Source organism: Perognathus longimembris, chromosome 23 (assembly GCF_023159225.1).
Source record: "Perognathus longimembris pacificus isolate PPM17 chromosome 23, ASM2315922v1, whole genome shotgun sequence".
In the NCBI taxonomy this organism is placed as follows: Eukaryota; Metazoa; Chordata; class Mammalia; order Rodentia; family Heteromyidae; genus Perognathus; species Perognathus longimembris.
In genome coordinates, this window is record NC_063183.1 from 25,116,366 (window position 1) to 25,143,860 (window position 27,495).

Sequence of the window (27,495 nt, forward strand, 5' to 3'; positions counted from 1 at the left end):
CTCCTTTGCTATGAGGAGAAATCCACTGGAGAAAAATTTAATAATGCACTACCAGACTCTCTGACTTAATACACACTTCCTCTTATTTATTTCTTTGTCAAATCCATCTTCAAAGAAGTGGGAATATACTTAAGGGAAAGCAAAGAATCTACACTAAGCAGATGATTATGAAGTCACCTGGGGATTTAGCTAAGCATATAAGGGTCTTTAAGCATCACAAAGAAACTGTAATGTGAGTTGTTTTTATCTAAATGGTATACCTAGGAAAATGGACAAAAATCAAGTTGTTTTTGTACTTTCCCAAACATGGATGTACATCTCCTTACTACACAGATAAGACATTGTTCTCCTGTGAAGTAGAGATCCTCAATTCTGCACTTTTTTTTTTTTTTTTTTTTTTTGGCCAGTCCTGGGCCTTGGACTCAGGGCCTGAGCACTGTCCCTGGCTTCTTCCCGCTCAAGGCTAGCACTCTACCACTTGAGCCACAGTGCCACTTCTGGCCATTTTCTGTATATGTGGTGCTGGGGAATCGAACCTAGGGCCTCGTGTATCCGAGGCAGGCACTCTTGCCACTAGGCTATATCCCCAGCCCTCAATTCTGCACTTTTAAAAATTAAGAGGAAGTAGTTCTGAGATAAACTTGAAATATGCAGTTTGAAAGTATCTTTTTGTTGTTGGTGGTGGTAGTTACTTGGTTCATTTTTGTGGGAATTTCTTGTGGTGACATATATTTTTTTTAATTTTTGGTCCCCTGAAGCAAACTTTCAAAACAGGAGGAATATATTGATTTACTAGTCAATCAGTTTAAATTTGGAGACAGGTTTATTTATAAATTTTCCTTCCTTTTTCAAATGAGTTTTTTTTTTAGCTCACAATATGGTAGGAATCTAGTTTATATAGCCCAGTTGCTGAAGTATCATTTTGAAGTTATGGTCAAATGATGTTTAAAAGTTATATTTCAGCACCTGACTAAAAAAAAAATGTCAGTATCTAAAACTCTTCCAAATGTTAAAAATGGTCAATATGGTTTGTAATACAACACAAATGTGGGGATCAATATCTGTATCAGCTTAAACTTTTAAGTTCTATTTAATTTGCTTTTGGTAACTGAAAACTCTAACATACAGATATACCAGGACAAGTTGAGATGAAATATAGTTCTGAAAAACACCCTCTGTTTCTGATTCATTCAATTGCAATTACATTGAGTTGTTATCATGGATCTAGAAATGGTCTTTAGTTTGGGCAGATATCAAATAAGACAATTCTCAAACTTAGGAGCATATGAGAATCACCTATATGACTTGTTAAAACATAAAATGCTGGGTTCCCCCTCCCAATTTCCCATTGAGGAGGTCTGAGGTTGGTTGAGAATTTGTATTTCTAGTCCCCTAGAGGCTGCTGGGGCGAATCAAGAGACCTGAACATGGTAGTAGTGAGTCACGAACCCCTAATACTTGAGAGCTATGCTGAATAGAAAACATGTATAAGCTGGGTGCCTGTGGCTCACCCCTATAATTCTAGCTACTCAAGAGGCTGAGCGCTGAGGATCGCAGTTGAGGCTAGCATGAGCAGGAAAGTTTTTGAGAGTCATATCTCCAATTAATTACCAAAAAGCTGGCAATGGAGCTATGGCTTAAGTGTTAGAGCACTGAACAAAGAAGTTCAGGGACAATGCTAAGGCCTTGAGTTCAAGCCCCAAGACTGGTACACCTGCATGTGCGCATGTACACACACAAGTCACTCACTCACACACCTCCACCACCACCACCACCACCACCAGAAATAAAAACAAAAACCAAACAAGTACCACAAAATGTAACCCTCTTAAACAAGCTTCACTTGAATGACAGGAACTGACATGAATGCCTCTTCTCTTTAGATTTCAACAGAAGCTTCACACCAGGTACATGTTTTATAGTACTTACGTCATAGCTTGATAAATGGATTCAATCCCATAACGCATGGCAAATTCATCAACTATTTCTTGGGAGGCATCATCAAAGAAAACCTTCCAGGCCTCATCTCCTTTGACCTCTGGGATCTTCACTCCACCATTAGCTTTCACTTCAGTCAAGTAATGGAACAGATTCTGAAAGCAAGTGGGTTTTCAGTTGTTCAGTGAGTCCTCATAACAGACCAGAAATACTTGAAATTGTCAAGTATCAGTAGAATATACTTGCATGCAGTTACATCTAATGCTGTGACAACATCTAAGAACAATAGAAATATCCCGAATATTTATTTTGTTTGTCACACAAAATCTGCCTCTACTTCTACCTAAGACTATATAGAATCAGGAATTTAAATAGCTTGTATCCACCCAGAAATTTCCAGAAGGAAGTAAAAATGTTTGTATATAACAATATTTTGCATTCATGGACTCGGAATAAATTATAGTGATCTGGATAAATAGTATGAGGCTGGCTATGCTGGCACAGAATTTAGTTAAATAAATGATTTGAATGAGCTTTATCAGCAAAATGGTAAGAGTCAGCGTAATGGTTAGAGAGTTGAAAATGAGTATCTGAGAATTCTGTAGAGGGAAAAGAAATCAGTATTCTCAATTCTCTTCTTCTAACAGGTTTGGAACTGCTGGATGGGTTTAACTTGTATCAAGTGAAGATGCTTTTCTTGGATTCTATCTCTTTCTGGCTCTTGAACCAGGAGAAAGATTCTGCAAAGAGAAGCTTAAGAGCACATATCTTATCTTCCTATGCTTGAGCTCCTCATCATGCCAATCTAAGGAATTTCTTTTTTCATTGATCTAAAAATAAAACCACCTTAATAAAATATTTTTATTATCCAACTGAATTGCAGAGAGGTTACAGTTTCATACCTTAGGCATTGGATGTATTTCTTGTACTGTTTGTTACCTTGTCCCTCATTCCTCCCTCCCCCCTCCCCTTTTCCCTTCCCCCCCCATGAGTTGTTCAGTTGTTCAGTACATTTTCATCAAACAGTTTGTAAGTATTGCTTTTGTAGTTGTTTGTCTTTTTTTACCCTGTGTCTCTCGATTTTGGTATTCCCTTCCAATTTCCTAGTAGGTTTGAGCTGTATTGAAGAACTCTCTGATGCAAATGATACTTGACCCATATAGCAAAAAGATGGGGAACTACCTTCAGACAGATAAAGTACCTTTCCTAAGAGACACTAGAAAGGAAGCTTTTCTATTTTGTGTATTATTTTCCCTAAACACATCTGTAAAATTTTAAACCTGTGGATATTTGGTATATGTGAATATTTGCACTTCATTTTACTAAAGAGAAAATGATAAAGAACATTTAAATTATTTACTATAGTAATCGGTTACAAACCCAATGCTGAATTCTGAAATTAAGCATTCGTTCTGAATATGCTTAACTGTGAGAACCAAAGCAATGATTCTTACACTCTGGTCAGTGTTAGCTTTAATAAAATGTGCTTACCTCATGTAAACATGTATATTGTATATGATATGGAGCAACTTTCTCCTCTCCTTTTATTTCCACATTGATTTTCAATCGAATGGCCCCCGATACAGCTGACTTATCTGTCCGCTTCTCTGAGGAAGCAAAAAACAAACAAACAAATAAATAAAGTATGTGGTTATTTATGTCACCTATAGCAAATTTCTTATTCAAATTCTTAAAACATGTAATAAGAACCATATATGCCTAAAACCCAGGGAATTTTTTTCGGTCCAGTATGATGATATAACCGTGGTGATTCACAATTTAAACTATGTGCCTGTTATGTCACAGTGTTAGGCTATCTTACAAGATTTTCCAAATAAAAAATGTCAAACACAAAATGATCTTGTCCTTTCAAATTGGCTATCCATGCACGGGATCAGTTTACATAGTAAAATTAAATAAATGTTGTGGCAATTAAAAGTAAGAGGACTAAAGTTAACCAGAAAAGCTAAAAGATCTTCATTTAAAATCTCTCAATGCTCAGGTTGTTTTTTTTTTCCTGGACTGGAAAAAATGAAACAAGGGTCTGGGTAACCCCAACAACAAGCACAGCAAAATAATTTTTATTTTCAGCGATTCATAAGAACTGTAGTCTGTGCAAAGCCTTTGTAGATTTACCAATACTAATTATATTTACATATTTGATACATACAAATATTAATTGATGATTCAAGTGGAATCAAGATGCTATCAATTCATCAAAATGTGTTTGTGTGCGAGAGAGAGAGATAAACTGATCTAACAGAAATAAAGGTTCACTCACAAATTTCTTGGACTATAAATGTCAGCAGGGGTCTAAGTTTGATACTCATTCCACAATTAAATATATAGAAGTTAGGCTTATGCTTTAATAAAGAAAACCAGGATTTAAGCAAACACACAAAATCTGTGTTGGAAATTCCTTTAATTAGTCATGTTTATTAATGTAACTACATTTCTAGTTATATTCGATGTGCATATGTAAAAGTGGAAATGATAATTACTCAGGGAATGAGTGAGGTCGGGACAAATGAGGGAGAATTATGGAAGGTAGACATCAACCAAGATGCATTATACTTATAATCTAAAATGCTGGATTGAAACCCCTTTGTACAATTCCTTAAAGATAACAATGTTATAATTAAGCCAGGAAGCCATTTTCCTCTTGTGGAGTGCCTGCTGATGTCTTATCTTACTATTTAATCATCAGTGAGTTGTAAAGACTCTTCTCTGACAGTCCCAGAACCATGCAAGTTTTTTCCTGCCAGAAGAGATTCCGTTGATTCCCAGCAAACAGCAATTCTCTGCTTGCAAATCCTGGCATGTGCATGCCACCTGCCTCTTCCCAGAGTTCCAGGGGGCGCTTTATTGGTTCTTTGATTTTTAACTGTGATTATCCCAACAGTTCTATGGGAAGGAGACTGAGATTTGCCAGGGCTTGTGTCTGAGTCTTTATCTGTGTAGTAGGATGAATTCTGAGCACGGAAGTTACACAAAGAACTTTACACAAAACTAAGAAAGCTGAAATTTGCATCTCTTCTCTCTCCTTCTTCCTTTTCCTCCATTCTTTTCTCCCTCTTCATTACCCCCTCCCCAACCTGCAATTCAACAATGAGAGTACAACACTGTTTTCTGAAGATCAATTGTCACAGCCAACTGCATTGTGCTGAATTATAATTTTCTCTCCAGACAAAAACGTTTCAGCATGAAAGCTAGATAGCTGACTTTAGTAATAGCGTGTTGGAGTAAACAAATATAACTCAAACTTGAGGACTATCTGTTCTTAGAACTTTACCAACTCAACTTAAGAACATGCTGGCTGAGAGGAAAAAAAACCTATACATAGGTAATCTTCTTTAATTAAAATATAATTTGTGACTACTGCATAGAGTTAGGGCTTGCAGTTTCCTCCTAACACCTCAGTTTTCATATATAAAGTTGCTTAATAATTTGAAAAAGATATACGAGGGTGCTCATTGTCACTTAGGTTAAAAATTCTATTTCAATATTCTAGAAGTCCTAATCTTCTTTAAGGAATATTCCTTTTAATAAAATACTCCTGATAATGACTTTGTAGTCTAGTTTGATCATTAGTGTCCAGATTAATTTAAATCTGTTCCTTTCTTTAAATTATTACTTAATTTGGAGTTGCATTAACTCCACGAGAAACTCTAGATTTACTTTATCAACTACTATCTTATTCCAAGTTTGCAAGTAATAAAAAAAGTCAAGAGCAGACTTTAAGTTCCTAAAGCATATTGGTGACCTATGTGATAGTTCTTTGTAACACTGGGGCTGTGACAACTTTTGATTCATGATCGTCATTCCTCAAAAATTTAATTAAGACATCTCAGAGACTGTGATTAAGATGACTTTGGATCATGTCCTTTATAGAAAAACATTGATGATGATGCTAGGTTATTTTTCAGCTCTAATAAAAATCAGATAGGGTCATCAGTTTTACTCAGGGACAGCCTAGGAATATGCCACCAAGGTAATTTAAAGTTATTTTAAAGTAGATATACAGATAATCAATCACCTAAGTTGTACCAGACATCCATTTCTCCACTCAGCGTTCTTACTTCTACAATTGTTTGTCCCAGAAAATCATCTGATTCTTTTTTGAAATGTTGCTTGACTCTGGATTTAATGTCATCATCTTCATCCCACACTCTGACTTTGATTCGATCTGTGGAGTTATGGCATTCACTGAAAATAAATGTGCATAAGTTAGCAACCATGGGAAACTGTTCTAAATTCCATCTGATGTCAGCAATTTATTGTAAATCTGTCTAATCCAGAAGGGCATGGCATATTGCATTATAAATGGAATTCTCCACTGATTTACTCTAACCATTGGAAGCTGCAGAAATACAATACAGGTATATTGACTTGTTCAATAATGTGAATATGGGAAAAACCCTATTCCAGTCTGTCCTATTTCTGATAACTAAATTAGTTATAGTCAAATGTGGGTCAGAGATGTTTGCCCTGGGGTATTTTCAATTATGCCATTTTTCCTATTTGCAAGTTATCTTGAAGGACATATCTATACTCAGGAAAATTCTTCATCAAAAATATAAAGACAATAGGAAAGCAGACTGTACAGAATAGAAAATAACAGTACAGCAGACCCTTGGTATCTGAAAGTACATGGCTCCAAGATTATCATTAGTGAGTGCTCAGGAAGCATAGTGTTTGGTTCTGCACTGGATTCATTTTTCCTGTAATGCTGCCCAACTTTCATCAAAGACACACTGCCTTTAACTGCATCTAAAATTTTATCACTTAAGCAAGCATATTATGCGACCACTTTGGCTTTAGAGAATAACTGTAACTTTTATCTAGTTTTTCTTTTGGCATTATTTGCTTTGGGGGAGTCAGGTTTTCACAAAAACAAAGGGCAGAGAAACATTTAGCAGATGAGACAGCAACTTCAACACAACTGACTATAATTAATGCGTGACTAGCCAAGAGCTTGATTCTACATCAATGCTGAGTTGTATAATGCATATGTGGGAAATGAACATTTTCATTTTAGAGTTTCTTCCTTCCCTCCTTCCCTCCTTCCTTCCTTTCCTCCTTTGCTTCTTCCTTCTTTTCCTTCCTTCCTTCCATCCTTCCTCCCTTCCTTCCTTTCTTCTTTTTATTGCTGTGCTTAGTCAAAACTGCATATAATAAATCCGCAAATAAGTTGGGCTCACTAAATAGCAATATACAAAACCTGATAAACTACCAATTCATGTATTTTTTTTTCTCATCGCTGTGACAGAATACTGGACAAAAACCAAGTATAACAAGGAAAGGTTTATTGAAGCCTGTGGTGTCAAAGGTTGGAGTCCATGACTGGTTGACTTCTTTGTAGAATATCTCTGTGAAGAGGCACAGTGGAGCAGAGAAAGAAAGGAGAAGGCCAGGGATAAGATTTATCCTTCAAAGGCATGTCCCCAACTAGTCCCCAATGTTCTCAAAGCCCACTGGACTGTGAGTTCTTCAATGGATGAACTGATCCATTGATGGTATTTGGGTCCTCCATCCAGTGGCCTCTTAACACCACCTCCTGGGGATCAGCGTGAGAGGATGCTTCCTGGCCGTTTTCTGTATATGTGCTGCTGGGGAATTGAACCCAGGGCTTCATGTATAGGAGGCAAGCACTCTTGCCACTAGGCCATATCCCCAGCCCTTAAGTGTTATTCTTAAACATTCTAGTCTATCTTTCAATTGTTGCTTTCCTTCACCTCTTTTGATGAGGCAAACTATGTATGTTTTCCACACATCTTATAGTTTTTTCTGACCTTATGGTTTATTTAATATACTTTCCTCTGAACTTTGCACTCTATACATGGTAACTTATAAGATATTTTCTTGTCCGCTATAAACATCTTGCAAGGCAAGTATTTCTGCCTCCATTTTATAAACAAAGTGAGATTCATAAAAGTTTTCGGGGAGAAACTAGATTCCAACTCTGTCACTCAAATCAGGTAAATATTTTTTTTAAATAGAAAATCACTGTAGCAAGGAGATTTAGATAAAAAATCTTTGGTAATTTGTCCAGAATTTATATTAAAAATGGCTGAGATTTTAATGTCTTTGGTCTTTAAAAATCTAGGTACATGCAAAAAAAAAAAAAACCCAAAACTCAACCACTAGTCTATTTACTCTAGTCTTGTCTTAGGGAAAGATCCAAAGAAAATCTTACAGTAGCAGGAAAAATAAGTTATTCTTGGATGAGCTTAATACTCAACACAGCAGAAAAGCGGAGAGATGTTCCCTTTGCTAGCATTTTATTAAACAAGACACCAGAGTGCATATAAGCCCTTAAACATAAGAAATCTAATTAATTTTTAACCTGAAAATAGCAGGCAAAATAAGTAGAAAACTCTAGGATAATAAGGATTGGTAAATATTTTTGCAATCAACTCCTTAACACAAAATATCTTGTCTCATTTTGGTGAGACAATACATATGTATAGGTGTGTGTATGTTTGCACATATATACATAAATCTATAGACATTTGTGAAAATAGTTATACACATATGATGATATTCATTAATTTTTTTGTTTTTAATTATTTCCTTCATCGTTGTTACAAAGGTGATGATCTGGGGTATTAAAATTAGATGAGTCAGGTAATGAGTACATTTCCCTTTGTACAGAGTCTTCTGTTCCCTCCCTCTCTCCCAGTTCCTCTTTCCCATCACTACCTTCGAGTTGTACAGTTCACTTTCATCAGTGTCCAGTGAGTTCCACTGCTGTAGTTTTCACCCTTTCCCACCTCGAGTTTTATACCCTCCCCACACCCTCCTGAAGGTATGCATATGAATGCACCATACATAAAGAAGACATTGTATACTTGCGATATATATATATACTATATGATATAACCAGATGCGCATAGCATAATCTTGTTTATGCAGTTTAGTTTCTATATATTATAGGTTATATGTACATTATGCAGTAAGAGGAGAGATAATACAATCTTTCCAAATATCTACTTGAAAGAACTCACATAGTGACTTCAGAAATTGGCACTTTGACCTTTCCGACAATCCCTGAGCCAGCTAATTGCTTATGAAACAAGCTTTTCTCTTCATAAACTAACCAGAGCAGACACTGCTATTTGCAATGTAGACTACTAGCTATTATAACTTCAGAGGCATGAAAAGGGCTGCAAGTAATAACCCTAAAATATAGAACTGACTCTGGAGAAGATGCTAGGGCAGATGGAAGACTTAATTGCCCTGGGATAGTGAGCCAATACATTGTGATATGATATGCAAGAGCAGAACAGCTGGCCCAGCTGTGCTAGCTATATATCTGATTCCAACCACATGCCTCCCGCCGAGGTGTCTTCCTTAGGGAATGGTGGGGTAGCATTCAGCATGCTGGCATATGCTTTTTACAGAATCTTGATATTTTCCAGATCCATACTGTAGTCAATGCTCTCAAACCTGAGCTAGATAAATCTGTAAGCAGAGGTGAAAGGGAGCACAGCTTTGCCAAAAGAGGCTTACTCTGCTTGCATCCTGTTCTGTAAATTGACCTGAGAATATCATAATTTGGAACCCTGCAAGGTAGAGAAAAGCTGGCTGCTTTGTGTCCAAAAAAAATTATAGCTATATAAGCAGAGGCTTCTAAGTGCAACTTTAAATAGAGATAAAAATTGTTGCTCCTGGACTTTTCTAGTACTTTCTTTTCTTAGGTCTCTCAGAGGCATGGAAGGGGAAATTAGTGGGGAAGATCCGATTAAAGGTGCTGTGTTCTCACCCTAGCATATTACTTTACTAGGCCTGAGGGTAAAGGGAGACAAATTAGAACACGGAAGCCAACAGCTAAGAGTTAAAACTTCCAGTCTTATTTGGTTACTCTCACATAGAATTGTCTTGAATCCTGACTCCTAGAAGCCCTGTAAATTTTCCTGGAAGCATAACTGTGCAATGTGCCTCAGGTCTGTCTGGCTACAGATGTACTTAAGAGAATTCCTGAGGGCTGGGGATATAGCCTAGTGGCAAGAGTGCCTGCCTCGTATACACGAGGCCCTAGGTTCGATTCCCCAGCACCACATATACAGAAAACGGCCAGAAGCGGCGCTGTGGCTCAAGTGGCAGAGTGCTAGCCTTGAGCGGGAAGAAGCCAGGGACAGTGCTCAGGCCCTGAGTCCAAGGCCCGGGACTGGCCAAAAAAAAAGAGAATTCCTGAGTCTTTGCACTCAGAGCAATAGGAAGCAGACTCTAAGTCCAGTGCTCCCTCAAGTAAGAAGATCCTATGCCTGGATTTTCAGGCATGTCCCCAGTTTATGGGTACTATCGACAATGCAAGGCCTTTTAATTGTGTTTAGAGGCTCTTTCCATTTATTTGTACTTCACACAGTACCCATTTTGAGCACAGACATTGGCAAATTGTGTGTAGAAAGTCTATGCAGATGTAGATCCTAGGATTTGGTGAACAATCACAGAAATCACAGAAGAAAGGTACAAGGGTCTGGTATTTGCTCATGAATTTGCTCAGCAATTCTTTATTTCTGCTACAAGGATCAAGATCTTCTGAGTATAGCATCCAATGGGATTTTATTTGCTGGGTGTGTCAACTGTTTTTCTGTCTTCCTGAATGAGAAATTTTAAACAGCTATTATTCTCCCTTTCTTCTCTACATCTGGAGTGGGGAGGAAATTGAGTTCTCTTTGACAGGTCATCTAACCAATCAAGAATCAAATCTGAAACTCATGAAAAGCCTCCCCAAAGATTCTCATGGACTTTTCGGCCTAGCTTGGCTTTGAACCACAGTTCTTTCAAGTTAGTTTCCTATGTATGACCCAACTACGTGTCTACATATCTCTTGTGATGTTTTTCTTACCCAAAGTATCATAGTTTAACCTATTCTGAGATTAATTGGTCTTAAGCTCAACTACTTGTTCTTCACTGGAAAAACAATTCATAATCAAGTGTACCCCTTGCAAAAGCAATAGACCCACTAACAGTTGTTCAAATGGACAATGAACTTAAGAGTTAAGGCAGAGATAATAAAACAACTACAAGATGTCTCAGAAAATATGTCAGAAAAAAAGCCAATAGAAATAATGTCATTAAACAACTTCATCGATGCATTGTAAAATTTCTAGCTACATATTTCAAGCAAATCAAATAAGATTCTGCAGTATTTTTTAACTAGCAAAGTGTTAGGTTTGTTATAAGATTCATTAATGATGCCTATTTGACATAAATTAACGTGTCTGCCTATCTATCTATCTATATCTATCTATCTATCTATCTATCTATCTATCTATCTATCTATCTATCTATCTATCTATCTATCTATTTTAATTAGGGCCTATGGCTCATAACTGCAATCCTGACTATTCAGGAGGCTGAGAGCTGAGGATTGTGATTCAAAGCTAGCCTGAGCAGACAAATCTGAATCATATTTTCACTTAACCATTAACCTGTAAGTGGAGCTATGGCTCGCATGGTAGAGTGCCAGCCTTGGGTAAAAAAGCCAAGTAAGAGTTTAAGGTCCCAGTACTGGGACTCAATTAAGGGGTCTCTATTAAAACATAGATGGTAGAATTCATGTATATTTTATTCTTTATAATTTTCTGCTACAATAAAAATTATACATTAAAATATCTTCTGGTAACTGCATGTAATCTCATTTCAACTGAGGCAGGAAGGTAGTGCATTGATTTAAAAACCTAGGAGCCACAAACCTCTAAGAGCCATTTGGAGACAGCCTTTCAAAGAGTAATTAAATTCTCGCCTTACAGCCTAATTCCTTAAACTCTGACCCACTAAGTGGAAATACTCTAGATGCTTGGCTTTTACATTTCCTCTGAGTGATTTAGTATGAATGATGTAACCATTTCCATTGCCACACTGGTTTTGGATTGGTTACTGAGTCAGGATTCCTACCCTGCTATCTTTGAATTCTTTGAATTCTGTTATTGTAGATGGAAAAATCCATAACTCAGTAACCATGCAGAGAGATTTCTCAGGTTTTTTGCATCTTTTATTTCTGAGGATAGCACAATAGGATAGCCCAGGTTGGCCTTGAACTCATGATCCTTTAGCCTCAGCCTCCCAAGTGCAGGGATTACAGACATGAGTCACCACACCCTGTTCTCACAGGGACATTTATTATGGGAGTTAGTAAAATCATAACTGGCATTTTAAGTTTTCTCAAGGATTTCCTTTGTAGTATTTGGACATTATAAATTTGTTGTGTAAGTTAATGATATAAGAGATAATAAAAGATGAAATTAGGGGCTGGGGATATGGCCTAGTGGCGAGAGAGCTTGCCTCATATACATGAGGCCATGGGTTCAATTCCCCAGCACCACATATACAGAAAACGGCCAGAAGTGGCGCTGTGGCTCAAGTGGCAGAGTGCTAGCCTTGAGCAAAAAGGAAGCCAGGGACAGTGCTCAGGCCCTGAGTCCAAGGCCCAGGACTGGCTAAAAAAAAAAAAAAAAAAGATGAAATTACATTATTACCACATTTTCTTTAAAAAAGAAAAAGGGCAGTGATCCAAGAAGTCCACTGCACTAACATATCACAGAGTCAGAAGGCAAGGAGAGCTCCTATTGATACTTTAATCCCCCGTGCCACAACTATCACAATTATAGCACAACATACCTTACTATCTTTATAACTAGTTGTTTCTCCTTATAAAGTGTCATGGCAGGATAAACTAATGGTTATGGGTGTATATCTGGCACTAGGGCTTGAGCTCAGAGCCTAAGTACTGTTCCTGAGCTTTTTTTTTTTGCTCAAGATTGGTGCTCTGACACTTAAGCCACAGCTTCACTTTGGGCTTTTTGGTGGTTAATGGGAAATTAGTCTCTCAGATTTATCTGGCTAGGTTGGCTTCGAACCTCAATCTTCAGATCCCAGCTTCCTGAGTTACTAGGATTACAGTATGAGCCACCTGCATTTGGCTAGGATAAATGAATTTTAGTAGCTGTTTTGCAAGTTGTTAAAATAATATTAAAAATTAAATAACACTAAAATACTGATAATGAAAGCAATATTTAACAATATGAAACAATTGCTAAAATATTAAAATAGTATATAATCCTAATGTAAGATATAAACTTAAGTCAGTAATTATCAGTATCAAATGATAAAAAGTTTTGCTTGCTCTAGCAAATCTTTAGTGTTCATTGTGCTTCAAAGAGAGACAGTCTAGAAAAAGAGATGAGAAAGCAGAAAATTGTCCTCTGAAGTAAATAGAAGAGATTTGTGTGTGTGTATACGTGTGTGTGCACGCATGCACACACGTATGTCACTTGGTACATCTATATGCACATAAAGTTTCATATATATATGACTAGGGATATAGATCTCAAGAGTGGAGAAATGGAATGTGATGGTAAATCCCCACAATGCATTTTAAAAGATGTTAGTACTATAAATGAACAGGACTAAAATGTTAGTACTATAAATGAATAGCCTACTGAGAGACACCACAAAATGGATAAAACTCAGAAAACATCGTGTTAATTGCACAAAGCCATTATCATATTTAAAATGTGTGAATGGTATCATATGTCTGCCACATAATAGTAAAATTGGTTTGGTTCTACCATTTGTTAATTATATTACTTCACCTCTCTATATCTCAGTTTTAAGTGTCTAATGACGGTATTAAGTAACTGATGTGTGTGTGTGTGTGCGTGTGTGTGTGAGCACACAAGACCATACAGATATCACAAATAGTACTGTAAATATCTGTTGAATCTTTAGTCTCACATTTAACTGATGAAGTCTGTGTTTTCAGACTGTCTTCCACAGTTGCATTACATGAATCATGTAGAAACTGTGAAAATGGATAAGTTCCAAGACAGAAATGTACTTTCTAAGAAAATGTAATATGTGTATTCAGTTTGCCTTACTTGACAAGCTTTGTTAAGAGAATGGCTGAGAATGGAAGATCAAACAAGAAAAATAGGAGATTACTGGGAGCAGGGTATGTAAACTAAGCATGAATGACGAACAAGAAAATACAAAGTCCCATTAGGGGCCAGAGAGAGACTAAATGCCATAGGTGTCTCAAAACAGAAGTTCACAGGTCACAAAGAAGAGCTTATGGCAGTCAGCCTGGATGCTTTTATTTTTTAACTTTTTTGGTGACATTAGGATTTAAACTCAGGGCCTCAAAAGCTGCTGGGCTGGTGCTCTACCACTTGACCCATGCATTCATCCATGCTTTTAGCTGGTTATTTTAGTGATAGAATTCTGAAGATTTTTCTGCCTATACTGGACTCAAACCTTGATCCTCCAGATCTCAGCCACCTGACTATCTAGGATTACAAGAGTGGGACACCAGCCCTGGTCTATCTCTATGACAAAGAGCTTGTGTCTAGGCCTTGGCGGTACTCCACAGAGGGGATACATGCTCCAACTCAAAGCTCTTTCTACTGTCCAGTAGAAAGAAAGCTCTTTCTATTGTCCAATGTCCTGGACAATTACCCCAGATTCTGGGTGTTTAGCTGATACAGATTTTGACACACATGATATTTTCTAAATGGGTATTCTTTGAATATTCACTGCATGTGCACAGATAGACTAAAACAGGGTTCTGTATTTAGTCAGGGTCTGCTGGTTCATGTCTGTACCCAACGCCTACAACCATCAAAGAAATATCAGACACACATGGTAAGCAAATATCATTCAAGACATTAAACCTAGGTAGTTCATTTTTATCACCATCTCAATGTACTGCAGGATTCTTATGACTTCTTTTAGACTGAAACCTGACCCACAAAAATGGGATGTACCTTACTCCTTCTTTGTAGCTACAAAGTGTAGAGTGATGAAACACACTGCCCTTTGCCTGGTTAAGTGAATCCAATTACATATGTAACTGTGTGTGTGTGTGTGTGTGTGTGTGTGTGTTTGTTTAAAATATGCATTTGTAAATGTATTAATTCAGTCAGAAGCAGTCATAAGTCAGTCCATACCAGAAAGCACTCTTAGAAATTTAATACTGAAATTACTTATACTATGATAAAACAAGAGAACAATGGGCCCCTAGAAATAGCATCACAGGAAGCTACTACATAGCCTCTGCTGGAAGAACATGGGGAAGAGGTAGTGTTATTCGACCCTGGAAGCAGGGACACAACTACTAGTAAGAGCTGAGAGGTAGGGGTAGATCACAGAGGACTCCAGCTAATGTGATCTTGATGATAAGGAGAGACCCAGACCTAGAGGGTTGTTTGCCTTGTAAGGCTGGAAAAGAAGTATCCAAGTATCCAGGTATCTCTCATCTCTGACCTTTGATAGGTCTGCAGTTCCTTCTCCTGGATGAAATTAATGGGCAAGGAGGTCTGGAAAAGATATCCTGCAGAGTTGAGTTCCCTGAGATACAGAGAAAAAGTAGGAGAAACTTCAGGGAGTAAGTAGAACAAACAGATCAGCACATATGTCAGTTCTAAGTAGGAAATGCTATAGAGAAATGCCTAGCGCTATTACAGTTAGCCTGGACCTTCTAATACTTTTTTTTTTGCAAAGGGCTTAGCATTTGCTTCTTTTCTATTTTGTTGTTGGCAAGGAGATGGAGTCATTGGTACATAGCCCAGTCTGGCCTCAAACTGGTAATCCTCCTGCTTCCATCTCCTGAGTGACAAAACTATAGGCATGCACCATTGTTCCTGGTTTAGCATTTGAATCTTTTGCAGATGAAATTCTTAAAACACTGAAGGCGTTTTTAAAGAGTGCATCATCTGATGCTTATTTTAGGAAATGAAACAGAAAATAAGGAATAACGGAAGCAGGTGTGGTCACTCAAGCCTGTAATTTTAGCTACTTGGAAGGCAAACATTGAGGATTATGGTTTGAGGCTATCCTGCGCATAAAGTTTGTGACACTCCATCTCAACCAATGGCTAGGCATGGTAGTATGTGCCTATACATTAATCTCCAATGACACAGGGAAGCACAAGTAGGAGGATTGCAGCCAAGGCCAGTCCAGAGAGAATCCAATTCAATAACAGGGGGTGTAAGCATGGCTCAAGTGATAGAGTGTCAGTATAGCAAAGGCGAGGCTGTGAGTTCAAGCCCCAGCAACACACACACATGTACACACACACACACACACACAGAGAACACACACTATTGGGCGAGGTAACACATATATTCTAAATTGTTACAAATAAGGGAAGTTCTATTTATCATTTGACACCTTGACTTTTTCAATTTGATATTTCAGGTATATCCTGACACGGATACACACATAACATTCGTTTTGAATTATCATAGGCTATTTCATTATATAAAATATGAACATGCCTTAATCATTTACACATTCTTTATATACAGCAGACTGCCATCTAGCTCTTTACTGTTACAATAGTACTAGTACACAGAAAACCTTGACTGTATACTTTATGAACTGGCAAAAACAGTTTAGAGAAACAAATTGTTAAAAGTACATTTGAAGCTGGGCATTGTGGTGCACACCTATAATCCTGGAGGCTAAGACAGAAGGATTGTGAATGGGAGGCCAGCGTGGGTTAAGCAGCAAGATCCTGCCTCAACAATACCTAAACCAAACAGAAAACTTCAAGGTAGTACTTCCTAGGTTGAGTATGTATAATAATTATATGAACATGGACATACATTCCCACATGTGCACACTACTAGAATATCCCTCTAGGTATTGTATATGCGCTCAGCCTGCACAGTCTCGATTCTTCGATTCTCTATCCTCTCTCATCAGTAGTAACAAGCATCCTATTTTAATCTTTCCTAATAAGGACATTGAAAAATCTATACTTTTTTGCACTGACTTTTAAGTAGCACATACATCACCCATAAAATGACATATGCTTGTGTGTTTATTCACTACTTTCCCTCTTTCCCATACTAATGCCTCAGAGAAGGGAAAAAAAAAAACCCTAATAAAAAGCCTCCGCCATCCTAAGACATTTCTCCATAGACTAACACTATCTTTTTGGCAAGAGAACATATAAGAAAGCAAAACTTATCTCTGGCAAAAATAATATAACCATGTAATTGGCTTTCCCCCTTTCTTTGCTGGAAGGAGGGCTGCCATTCTCCCAAGAAATTGAAGTAATAATGACATGTTAGTAGCATGTCACAGTTGCATCCATTTCTTAAACCAGACTTTATCTGAACAGCAGCCTTGATTAACAGAGGCAATCTTAAAGGTAAACGTTGTTAACTACCATTCCCTCTCATGTGAAATATCAACACATGAAACGCGGCAACAGGCTTACAGAAACCTTAGCCCTAATCATTGAGGAATTGCTTTAGAAATCTTAGGAAATACAACCCAATTAACTTTTCTATTTAAAACTAAGCTTCTACCAATTGCCTGGAATAGAGCAATGCTGCTTGAGAATTCATAAGATAGTAATGTTGTTTGTATGTCAGTTTTCGCTAGACTTTTGCCGGGTATTATGCAAAAGGGGAAAGAGACAGAATTTTGTTTAAAGACCAACTCATTGCACAGATATAACAAAACCTATACTCTACACTTGTCACATTTTGGCATTTGTATGAATTTTATGTAGTCAGTGCCAGGCTTTGAACTCAGGGCTGCTTGCTTGTTCAGCTGGCAGTCTTCTCCTTGAGCCATGCTTCCAGCCCTGCTCTTTGCTAATTATTCTGGAGATGGAGTCTGAGGACTTTTCTGCCTAGGCTAGCTTTGAACCTCAGTCCTCTGGATCTCAGTCTCTTGAATAGCTACGATTGTAGGTTTGAACCTCCAGCACCTAAACGGTAAGGAGTTTTGTTATACATTTTTGTTTCTGCTGCCACAAGGGTTTGATTTCAGGACCTTACATTTTCATTCCAGTTAATTTGCTCTTGGCTGATGCGATACTACTTGATTCATAACTCCAATCCGGCTTTTTTTTCTGGTTAAAGTCTCAGATTTTTTTTTTTTTTGGTTGGCTTCAAACCACAATCCTTAGATCTCAGTCTCTTGGGAGGCTAGAATTACAGGTATGAGGCACTGACACCCAGATTTGCATTTTTAATAATTACCCTTTATCATTAAAATGCAAACTTAAATGGCTTGAAACAAAAAAGTATATATAGATACACATGATATAGGCATAGGTAGACAGATGATAGAGATATAGATGACATAAAAATATAGAGATAGAGGGGGTTGGGGATTTAGCTCAGTGGAAGAGCACTTGCCTGGCAAGTGCAAGGACCTGAGTTCGGTCCTCAGCTCTGCAAAAATAAAAAAACACACACAAAAATACAGAGGTAGAGATAGATAAGAACATCTAGGTGAAAAAGTATACTAAAACTCCACTGGAACATAAACATTTCACAAGTTCACTGCAACACTAATTACCATAGCCAAGATAGGGAATCAGCCCAGATGTATGGAAGAAAGGATCAGGAAAATGTGGTATATAGGCACAATGGAATTTTACTCATCTATTAGAATGAATAATATCGAACCATTCATAAGGAAATGAAAGGCTTGGAAAACATTATATTAAGTGAATTAAGCCAGACCTAGGGAAACAAAGGTTGCATGGTTTTACTCATTTGTGTTAGTTAGAATGTACCTATAAATCTATAGGTAAACACGTTGGGTGGTATGCAAGCGATTACAACTGAATTAACTGAAATATAATGGATTCTACAGAGAGCTCCAATAGTATACTTTTTTAGAAAGACTAGGTCAAAGCCCAACCAAATAAACACCAGGAAATGGGTACCTGTAAGGGGAGGGGAGGGCCAAGGAAGAGGGGTAGACAGATGAAGGGTAGAGAGGTGAGAGAATGCAGTCAAGAACTCATTTTATATACCCCAAAATTAAGAAAGGGAAGGGATGGTTTAAAGAGAGGTGAAAATATTGAAGGGGTGACATTAATCAAGATGCATGGCATCTCCTTTGTATAACTATAGATAATAAAAATAACTTTTCAAAATTCCAAAAGTTTCTGTAATAAAAATGAACCCAAGATGATTGAACATAAGCATAACTTACATTTTAAAAAAGCATTATAAATACCATGGTTTAGGTAGTAAAAATATTAATGATTCATATACACTAACTATATAAACTATCAATATTGAATAAAAGAAATTTCTTAGTTGGGCACTGGTGGCTCATGCCTGTAATCCTAGCTACTCAGGACGTTGAAATCTGAGGATCATGGCCAGGGCAGAAAAGTCTGTGAGACTCTTGTCCTTAATAAACTACTCAAAAAAAGCACTGTGGCTCAAGTGGCAGAGCATTAGCCTTGAGCAAAAGAAGCTCAGGGACAGTGCCTAAGTTCTGAGTTCAAGCCCTCAGGATTGGCAAAAAAAATAAATAAAAGAAAGAAAGAAAAAAAAGATGTTTCTTTGTATTGAACCATTTGAAATTGCCGTGTTTGCAGTTCAAAAGAACCGATATTCATTTTATATGATTCCCTTTCAGTAAATAGGAAGTCTTTTCTCCAGTAGCTAAAAAATTTTCATAATTCACAATAATTCTGGTTTAAATCACCGAGTTTCATTTTTATCCTTATGAATGAATGTACAGTGGGGAAATAAAAGGGGATTTGTTGTTCCATTTCCCCCTTAGAAAGTGCAAATAAGCAATAACTTGAAATTAGATATTGAATAAGACATGCTTTAAACCATATTAATCATGACCCCTGTACTAACTGTACTAGATACTAGATGGCTAGTATTTCTCCCTACTTGGAGGCATAGTCACAGGCTTAATGAAAAATTTAAAATATCTATTCATATAAGAGTGCCACTAGACTTTTTCTGCTTTAGACACCCGTGGGATCATCTTCCATGACAAATGACAGGCAAATGCCAGTCCTAACACTGTGAGCTAGCTCTGGCACCTGAGATGATGTTCCTTCCCACAAAGCCCAGGGAGACAGGCAATATATCAAATCCTTGATTGTGTTCCAGATGCCATCTTAAAATATTTATTCTGTGATACCATGCAGTTATTTTTATTTAATTGTAATGTTAAATAAGCTATCTCCTGTAGTGTGCACTTTATGTTTAATTTATGCACATCCCTGGCTGAGAAGAACATGGCCTGGTGAGACTCGGGGACCTGAGGCCCTGTGCCTGCCACCACGACTGGGATGCTAGAAACTGAATGTGGCTCACAGACACTTCAAAATGGCTAAGGCAATCACGTCCCTGAGCAACAGCATTACACATTTGTGATGCTGTTACTCCATCTCCTAAAGAATAATTTTTTAATTCACATGTCCCATTAGGAAACCAAGATTCAAAGAAGTGAAGGGATTTTGTGGAAGCCAAGAAGAGGTCCAGAGCATTTCTAGAACTGCAGTTGAGCATCCCACAGGACACAGAGCTTTCTGGTATAAGATGGAGTGACTTTTTGAAACTAATACTTGCTATGGTTCCGTGTTCTGCTCAGGGAAATTGGAAAAGCTGGTCACAGGGTCAGATGCATAAACAGAATGAGTACATATCACTACCATTCCAATGCAGCACCAAAATAAATGAGAGCATGTGTGCACTGTAGCCATGGGCACAGTGTTGAATAGTCTAATATTATAGTTTTCTCTTTCTCTCCCTCTTCTTCTTCTCTTTCCCCGTCTCCCTACCCTCCCTCCCTTCCCTTTTCATTCTCCCCACCCCTGACAGTATTATGGCTTGGAGTCCAGGCCTCCCACTCTTTCTTGGCTTTTATAGTCAAGGGACAGTGCTCTATCGCTTGAGCCTTGTCTACACTTTTATCTTTCTGCTGGTTAGTTAGAGATGAGATTTGTTGGCCAGGGCTGGCTCTGTACCATGTTTTTTAGGCCTCAGCCTTCTGATTAGCTAGGATAACAGGCATGAGCTACCAGCATCTAGTTCACACAATCCCTTATTCCAAAGCTTAATACCAATGAAAACAGATTAAGCAACTCTTCTCTCTGTCACCTTTATGATCTATCTCCTCTGTAGAGAAGAATTAGCACAACATTTTGTTTTAATTTCAGAAAGTAGCAAAGATTCTAGCTATAGAAGCCCCAGAAAACATGCCAAAACTTCATATGTAAGTGTGTGTGTGTGTGTGTGTGTGTGTGTGTGTGTGTGTGTGTGGTGTCTTCTTTGTAGTAGAGGCATGGCTCAGGTGGTAGAATGCTAAGTAATCTAAATGAGAGCCTGAATGCCAATGTGCAAGTTCCAGATCTGGTGTGCATACGCACACACGCACACACACGCACACACACGCACACACACACACACACTCAAAGTAAGTCTTCTATCTCTCATATTTCTTACTCAAATGGGCACACTTTAATTTTACTTTTTTCCCTTTAACCCACCAGGAGAAACTTCTTTCCCTTCCCTCTTGAGAAAATAATTTATGGTAGGCATAGGACATTTCATTAGCTGTAGCACAGCAAAGTAAAATCAAACGACATCATTACTCTATCATTAATCAGGAAATGACTAACATACAATGAACTAGGATCAAAGACCATAGATAATGAGCACCTTAGGTTTCTATAAAACTTTCATCATCTTCAAAGCAGTTCTGTTTTTATACTATCTCAACTAATCCTTATGAAGTGCGGCCTTAAAAATTAGATGTGTTTACAACTCCTTCCAACTGAGACTGCCACTAGGGCTTACTGGGTCATGCCTCTGTTCTCTGTTACCCTTTCTAGAACTTCCCATTCTACAGTCATACAACCTCCACTGTCTTTTGAAGATTAAAGTTTTACAGTTCTTGTTTTAGCCTGTAGTAAGGGAAGTGAAATTAAAATGGAAATTACTTAGCACAAAAATCTCCAGAGGGTATCAAAAATGCCTTTAATGAGAGATAATTAATTTTTTCAACCAAATCCAAGAGTTGAAATTACTTAAATTGCAATCATTTTTACCCACTTTCTGTTTCCCTATTTCAGATTAACAGTACTCTTTCAAGTGAAGTATCTGGATGTAGGGAAAAACACATTTCCTAATAGCTACTTGTGTCATATATGTGTCTTATATGGGTAGTGTTTGTGGAGTTGGCTCCATTATAACTCATCGAGTTTCAATTTCTCATCACTAAAAACAGACTTTCAAATTCTTTGCCCAATATGGATTCTTTGATTCTATTTTAACAGAATTTTAGTATGTATGTATGTACGTACGTACGTATGTACGTATGTATGTATGTATGTATGTATGTATGTATGTATGTATCTATCTATCTATCATCTGCCTATGTATCTATGTTGCTATGTATTGCATCCCCTCTTGGCCCTACTATTCAGATGGAACTTTTTAAAATGAGTATTGCTGTCATATTTGTTCTTTATCAAAGTCCTGAAACTCAATCTCTCTTAATACAAGAATGATAATTACACATAGCATGAGACTTACATATTTTCTCAACAAATATGATTGCGTGATATATGACTTACCACCCTGATATTTTTCATATCAGATTGGAAAAGTTGGGAAGTTAGGTTGTCTCAAATTTTAAAAAGCTATAGAAGTAATAAAAAATTCAATTCTTCAAATAGCAGGATCTGTGTTTACACCCCAGTTCACAAGGCAGAACTGTCAGGACAAGGGAAGGTCAGGATGAATTAACCTGTGATGTGTATACATTTTTCAAAGAACATAAGCTCACAGCAATCTACTTTCTTCTTGCAAAACAGAGCTACTAATAAGGGAAAGTTAACCGCTTCATTCTCATGCCACTTCATATTAAAATGAAAACATATCCAGGGAGCTCAACCGTGTTCACTGTAGCACTATTCATCATAGATAAGCTATGAAATCAGCCCAGATACCCCTCTATGGACAAATGGATCAAGAAAAAAATAGTATATATAGATAATGGAATTTTACTGATCTATTAGAAAGAATATTGTACTATTCTTAAGGAAATGGAAAGACCTGGAAAAAATTATACTAAGTGAAGTAAATCAGACCCAGAAAAACAAAGGTTACATAGTTTCCCTCATTTGTGGTAGCTAGAATGTGTCTATGAATCTAGAAGAAACACACTAGGTAGTACCTAAGTGGTTACAACTGAATTAACTGACATATAATTGACTTTATGGAGAGTTCAAATAGTATAATCTTTTAGAAAGACTAGGTCAAAATCCAACAAAATCAACACCAGGAAATGGGTACATTCAGTGGGGAGGGAGATAAGAGGGGAAGACAAATGAAGGAAGAGAGGGGGAGAATACAGTCCAATAATTCATTTTATATACCACAAAACTAAGAACAGGAAGATGTGGGTGAAGGGGGGGTGAGAATGTTGAAGGAGTGACACTGATCAAAGTGCATTCTATTCATAAACTACTTTGTTAAATGGCACATCCTTTGTACAACTACTTAACAATAACTTTAAAAATAAATTAAATAAAGTTACTGTTTCTGAAAGCAGCAATCTAGAACCTCAGTAATATGAATGGTATCTCAGCCTTCTGAGAACAAGTGACCAAGAAAATGTAAAGACAATTTTAGCATGAGTTTCTGATATTATTGAGTAATTCACCAAAGAAGATATGTAGATAGCACATAAAGGAGGCTTTGCGTGATTATTAGAAACACACAAACTAAAACCTGCATAAGATACCACTACACAATTTTTAGAAAGGCTAAAACTTAAAAAAAACCTCATCATCCAATGCCTAACGTATGAAACTGTAACCTCTCTGTACATCAGTTTGATAATAAAAATTTGAAAAAAAAAAACTCTCATCATACCAAGTATTGGAAAGTTGAAATAGACCTGAAACTCACGTACATCCATGGCAAAAATACAATGTGGTATAACCACTTGAGATATAATATGGGAAGAAGAAGAAGAAACAACCTATTGATATACTGTAAAACTTGGATGGGTCTCAGAATGGTCATACCGAATGAATGGAACCCCAGAAAAGATGAGCCTATACCTTATTACTCTACTTATAAATGGTCCTAAAGATTACAAAATAAAAAGTTCTTTTTATAGCATCAGAAAGAGGATCAGCGATTGCCTCATCCCCAGAGAAGTAGAAGGGACAACTTTAAAAGGATTACTAAGGCGGGCACTGAATGCTTGAACCTGTAATCCTAGCCATTCAGGAGGCTGAGATCTGAGGATAATGGTCTGAAGATAGCCCACATTCAAAAGTCCTCGAGACTCTCATCTCCAATTAACAACCCGGAAGTCAGAAGTGGAGCTGTGGCTCAACTGGTTGCATGTCAGCCATGAGCGACAAAGCCCCTTAAGAGCATGAGGTCTTGAATTCAAGCTCCGATCCTAGCACTCAGACATGCACATATAGACAGACACTTGGCTGCAAAATGCTCTCATAGGAAATGAGAAGCAAGCCAAGTTATTATCCTCATTTCTTCATTATACAGGCTTGTGCTGATGTCGTTCTACCCCAAGAAACCAGTGATGCCTCAAGTCTTCCATCTATTATTAGTCATAAATCTTCAGTGGTCAAGATATTGCCGAAGTGAGCCTGTGAGCTCTGAGCTACTATTGAGTCATCTCAAGTTATACATCCTGTTGTGAACTATTATTCCCTCCTTGCAAAGTCACCCCAATGGTGTCATCTTTTCTCTGAAATATTCCTTTTATTCATATGCTTCTAAAGAATAAATTAGACACATTCTAAGAATATCAAGTAAGCTTAGAATATTAAGCTGTACTCGTTTTGTACATTCTGTGACTTGTGCTCTTTGGATGCTTGCCTCTGTACATTCTCAAATATTCAAATTTGTAAAAGTGTCTCCATGATATACTCACAAATAAAACTTCTCATCCCATACTGGATTCAAGTTTCCAAAAATGGTTTTCGTCCTTCTTTTATTTTTTCCAACTTGAACTGTAACGTAGGGGTCGCTTGACCCTGTTTTGTCTTTTGCCTGCAAGCCTTGGGCTGATACCACTGAAATAAGCCAAATAAGCATTTTAATATATTCTCAGAAACAAAATCTTAAGGAATATATTCTCTATGATTATTGTCCCTTGGGTTTGTAGATGCATCCCTAGAACTTTAGAAATATGTAAAAAAAGGATAAATACACAGAACACCAAAATCTTCCTTTGATGCCTGAATGATGTATGTTCTTCTGTGAATATTAACCTTATTTTCTTTATCCATTCATCCACTGATGGAGCTTTAGATTACTTTCCTATCTTGGCTACTGTCAATGTTGTTGTAAACAAGCTTGGGAGTTTAGGTGTCTTTCTCCAACATACAGATCTCTTTTGGATATCTACCCAGTAGTGGGACAGTTGGAAAATAAGGCAGTTGTTTTACATTTTAAAAGAAATATCCATCCTGTTTACTACTATGGCTGTTATTAATTTATATTCTCAATAATGGTGCCTTGTCTCCACATCTTCTACAACACTTGTCATCTTATTTTCATAACAGGCATTCTAACATGTAGGAGGTGACATCTCACTGTGGTTTTTAATCTGCATATCCTTGATCATTTGTGATACTGAACATTTTTTCCCCATACAATCTTGTTGGTCAGTTCTAAGTATTCTTTTGAGAACTGTCTAGTCAGGTTCCTTTGTTAAACAGACAAAAGAGAATGAAATCCTTTTATTCACAATAGTGTATATAAACTTGGAGAAAATTATGTTGAGTAAAATATGCTAGGAACAGAAAGGCAAATGTTATATGATGTTACCCCCTATGTGTAATCTAAAAAAGTTCCCCCAAAGAAGACAATGGGGTTACTAGAAGTTGGATGGTTGGAAGGAGGTAGAATGGAAATATGTGCACTGAACATATCTTTATAATTTGATAGGAAGAATGCAATGAAAGAGAGACATGGTAAAATAGATACCATAGGAAACATCACATGCTATATTCTTCAAACATGTACAGAGCGAATGTTACATATTCACACAACAAAATTAATAATGCATTTAACTTGTTACATTCAACTTGCCATAATGTATACATCAAAACACGCAGTGTACATAACTTAAAACATACAATGTTGTCTGTAAAAAGTTAATAAGTCCTATGGCTATTATTTGCCTCTGTGTCTAATCACCAGTACTTTACATATTCAGACTTACTTTTTGTGCACATTATTGCTCAAAGATGACTCTGCATGTAAAATATCCAACATAATTCAAAGGTCTGTGACTTAAAAGTGTTGTATGGGTTTGCACTTGGTATATTGATCGTCAACTCAACTCAGCTAAAGAAGTACCTTTATTTCATATTATATGAGTAGAGGTAAAAGCTTACTAGACACTAAGTATGTGTAGGCATTTGCTGTTAACATCACAAGCCACTTAGAAGTTCTGAATTGGTCCATTTACTTGCTATCACTAACTCTAATGACATTCATTCAAAGATCCAATGGGTAAGTGATGAGGAACTAAAATGACTTCTCATTTTAAAAAGTGTACTGAAGAGATAGTTGGCCACACTTGTAATCAATGGCAAGCAATAAAAAATCTATTTCCTTCTAGTATTTTAGGTATTGATGAATGTATGAGAAGACAGCTCAAAATTTCTTCAATTATCTGGTATATATTTTTAGAAATTTGAAGCAATAGCTAGACTTAATATTGTAAGATTGAAAAAATTTCTACTTATTTTTATCCATAATGACTAATAGCAGAACCATACAAAAACCTTGATATGGAATGAAAACGTTAAGGAAGGCTTATTATTATTATTTTTTTACCTGTAATGGTTATCTTTGCTGACCACTTAGATGTCCCATCCAACACACTCTGTTTGGCGGCCTTTGTATACTGCACAAAATCTTCTTTGGAAATCTGAAACATTTCCTGAATGACTTCAAATACCTCTGGCCTGTTTTTCTCCCTGATCTTCATTCTTTCTTTCATGGCTGTGATAATGGTTTGCGTCTTGTCTTCAGCACCATGCTTAGAACTTTTTTCTGCTGCTCCTACAATGGAGAAATCAGTGGTGGTATCAATGCTCTCAGTTCCTTTGTACTGGTTCAACAGAGGGGGGAAGGGGCCGAGTATGGTGATACACAGCTACAATGCCAGCTACTTGGGAGGCAGAGACTGGGGATTGTATAGTTTGAGACCAGTGAGTGCAAAATGTTTACAAGACTCTATTTCAACAACAACAAAGCCAGTCTTGGTGGTACGAATCTGTGATCTCAGCAATGTAGGAGGTAAGAGCAAGGATGTTTAGGAAGGAAGATCCTGGTCTCAGGCCAGCCACAAGCAAAAGCTAGAGACTCTTAAGTAGAAAGTAACTAAAGTATAAAGAGGTGGAATGTGGCTCAAGTGTTAGCATACCTGTCTAGCAAGTGCAAGGCCCTAAGTTCAAATCTTAGGAGCACATAAAAAGAGAAGAAGAAATGTGATCATGAATGTTTATATTAGTTTTGAGAAGGGTGGCTCTTTTGAAAAATACTAAGAAAATAAATCACAATTGAGCTGTAAAACAACTAGTCCTTGTTTGTATTATTATCACTGGCAAATAAATTGACCTCCATGGATCTTGGGTTTCTCAATTACCAATACTGTAAGAAATAAGCAATTCGATTAATATTTGGTTAGAATTTCAAGGAAACTTTCTAAACCCAAAACTATACAAAATCAAATATGTGACATGTGCTGAAAACTCAAAAAAAATTG

At 37.1% G+C, this 27,495-nt stretch overlaps 1 protein-coding gene across 1 annotated transcript in view; it reads right to left on the minus strand.

Moving 5' to 3' along the window:
* Unc13c (unc-13 homolog C) overlaps positions 1-27,495 on the minus strand; it is a 280,832-nt gene that overhangs the window by 142,728 nt on the left and 110,609 nt on the right. Inside the window, exons 7-11 of the mRNA XM_048332735.1 lie at positions 26,562-26,789; positions 24,646-24,787; positions 5,975-6,144; positions 3,430-3,545; positions 1,930-2,093 (exon numbers count right to left, since the gene is read on the minus strand). Coding sequence (XP_048188692.1) covers positions 1,930-2,093; positions 3,430-3,545; positions 5,975-6,144; positions 24,646-24,787; positions 26,562-26,789 — 820 coding nt within the window. The remainder of the gene's footprint in view (positions 1-1,929; positions 2,094-3,429; positions 3,546-5,974; positions 6,145-24,645; positions 24,788-26,561; positions 26,790-27,495) is intronic.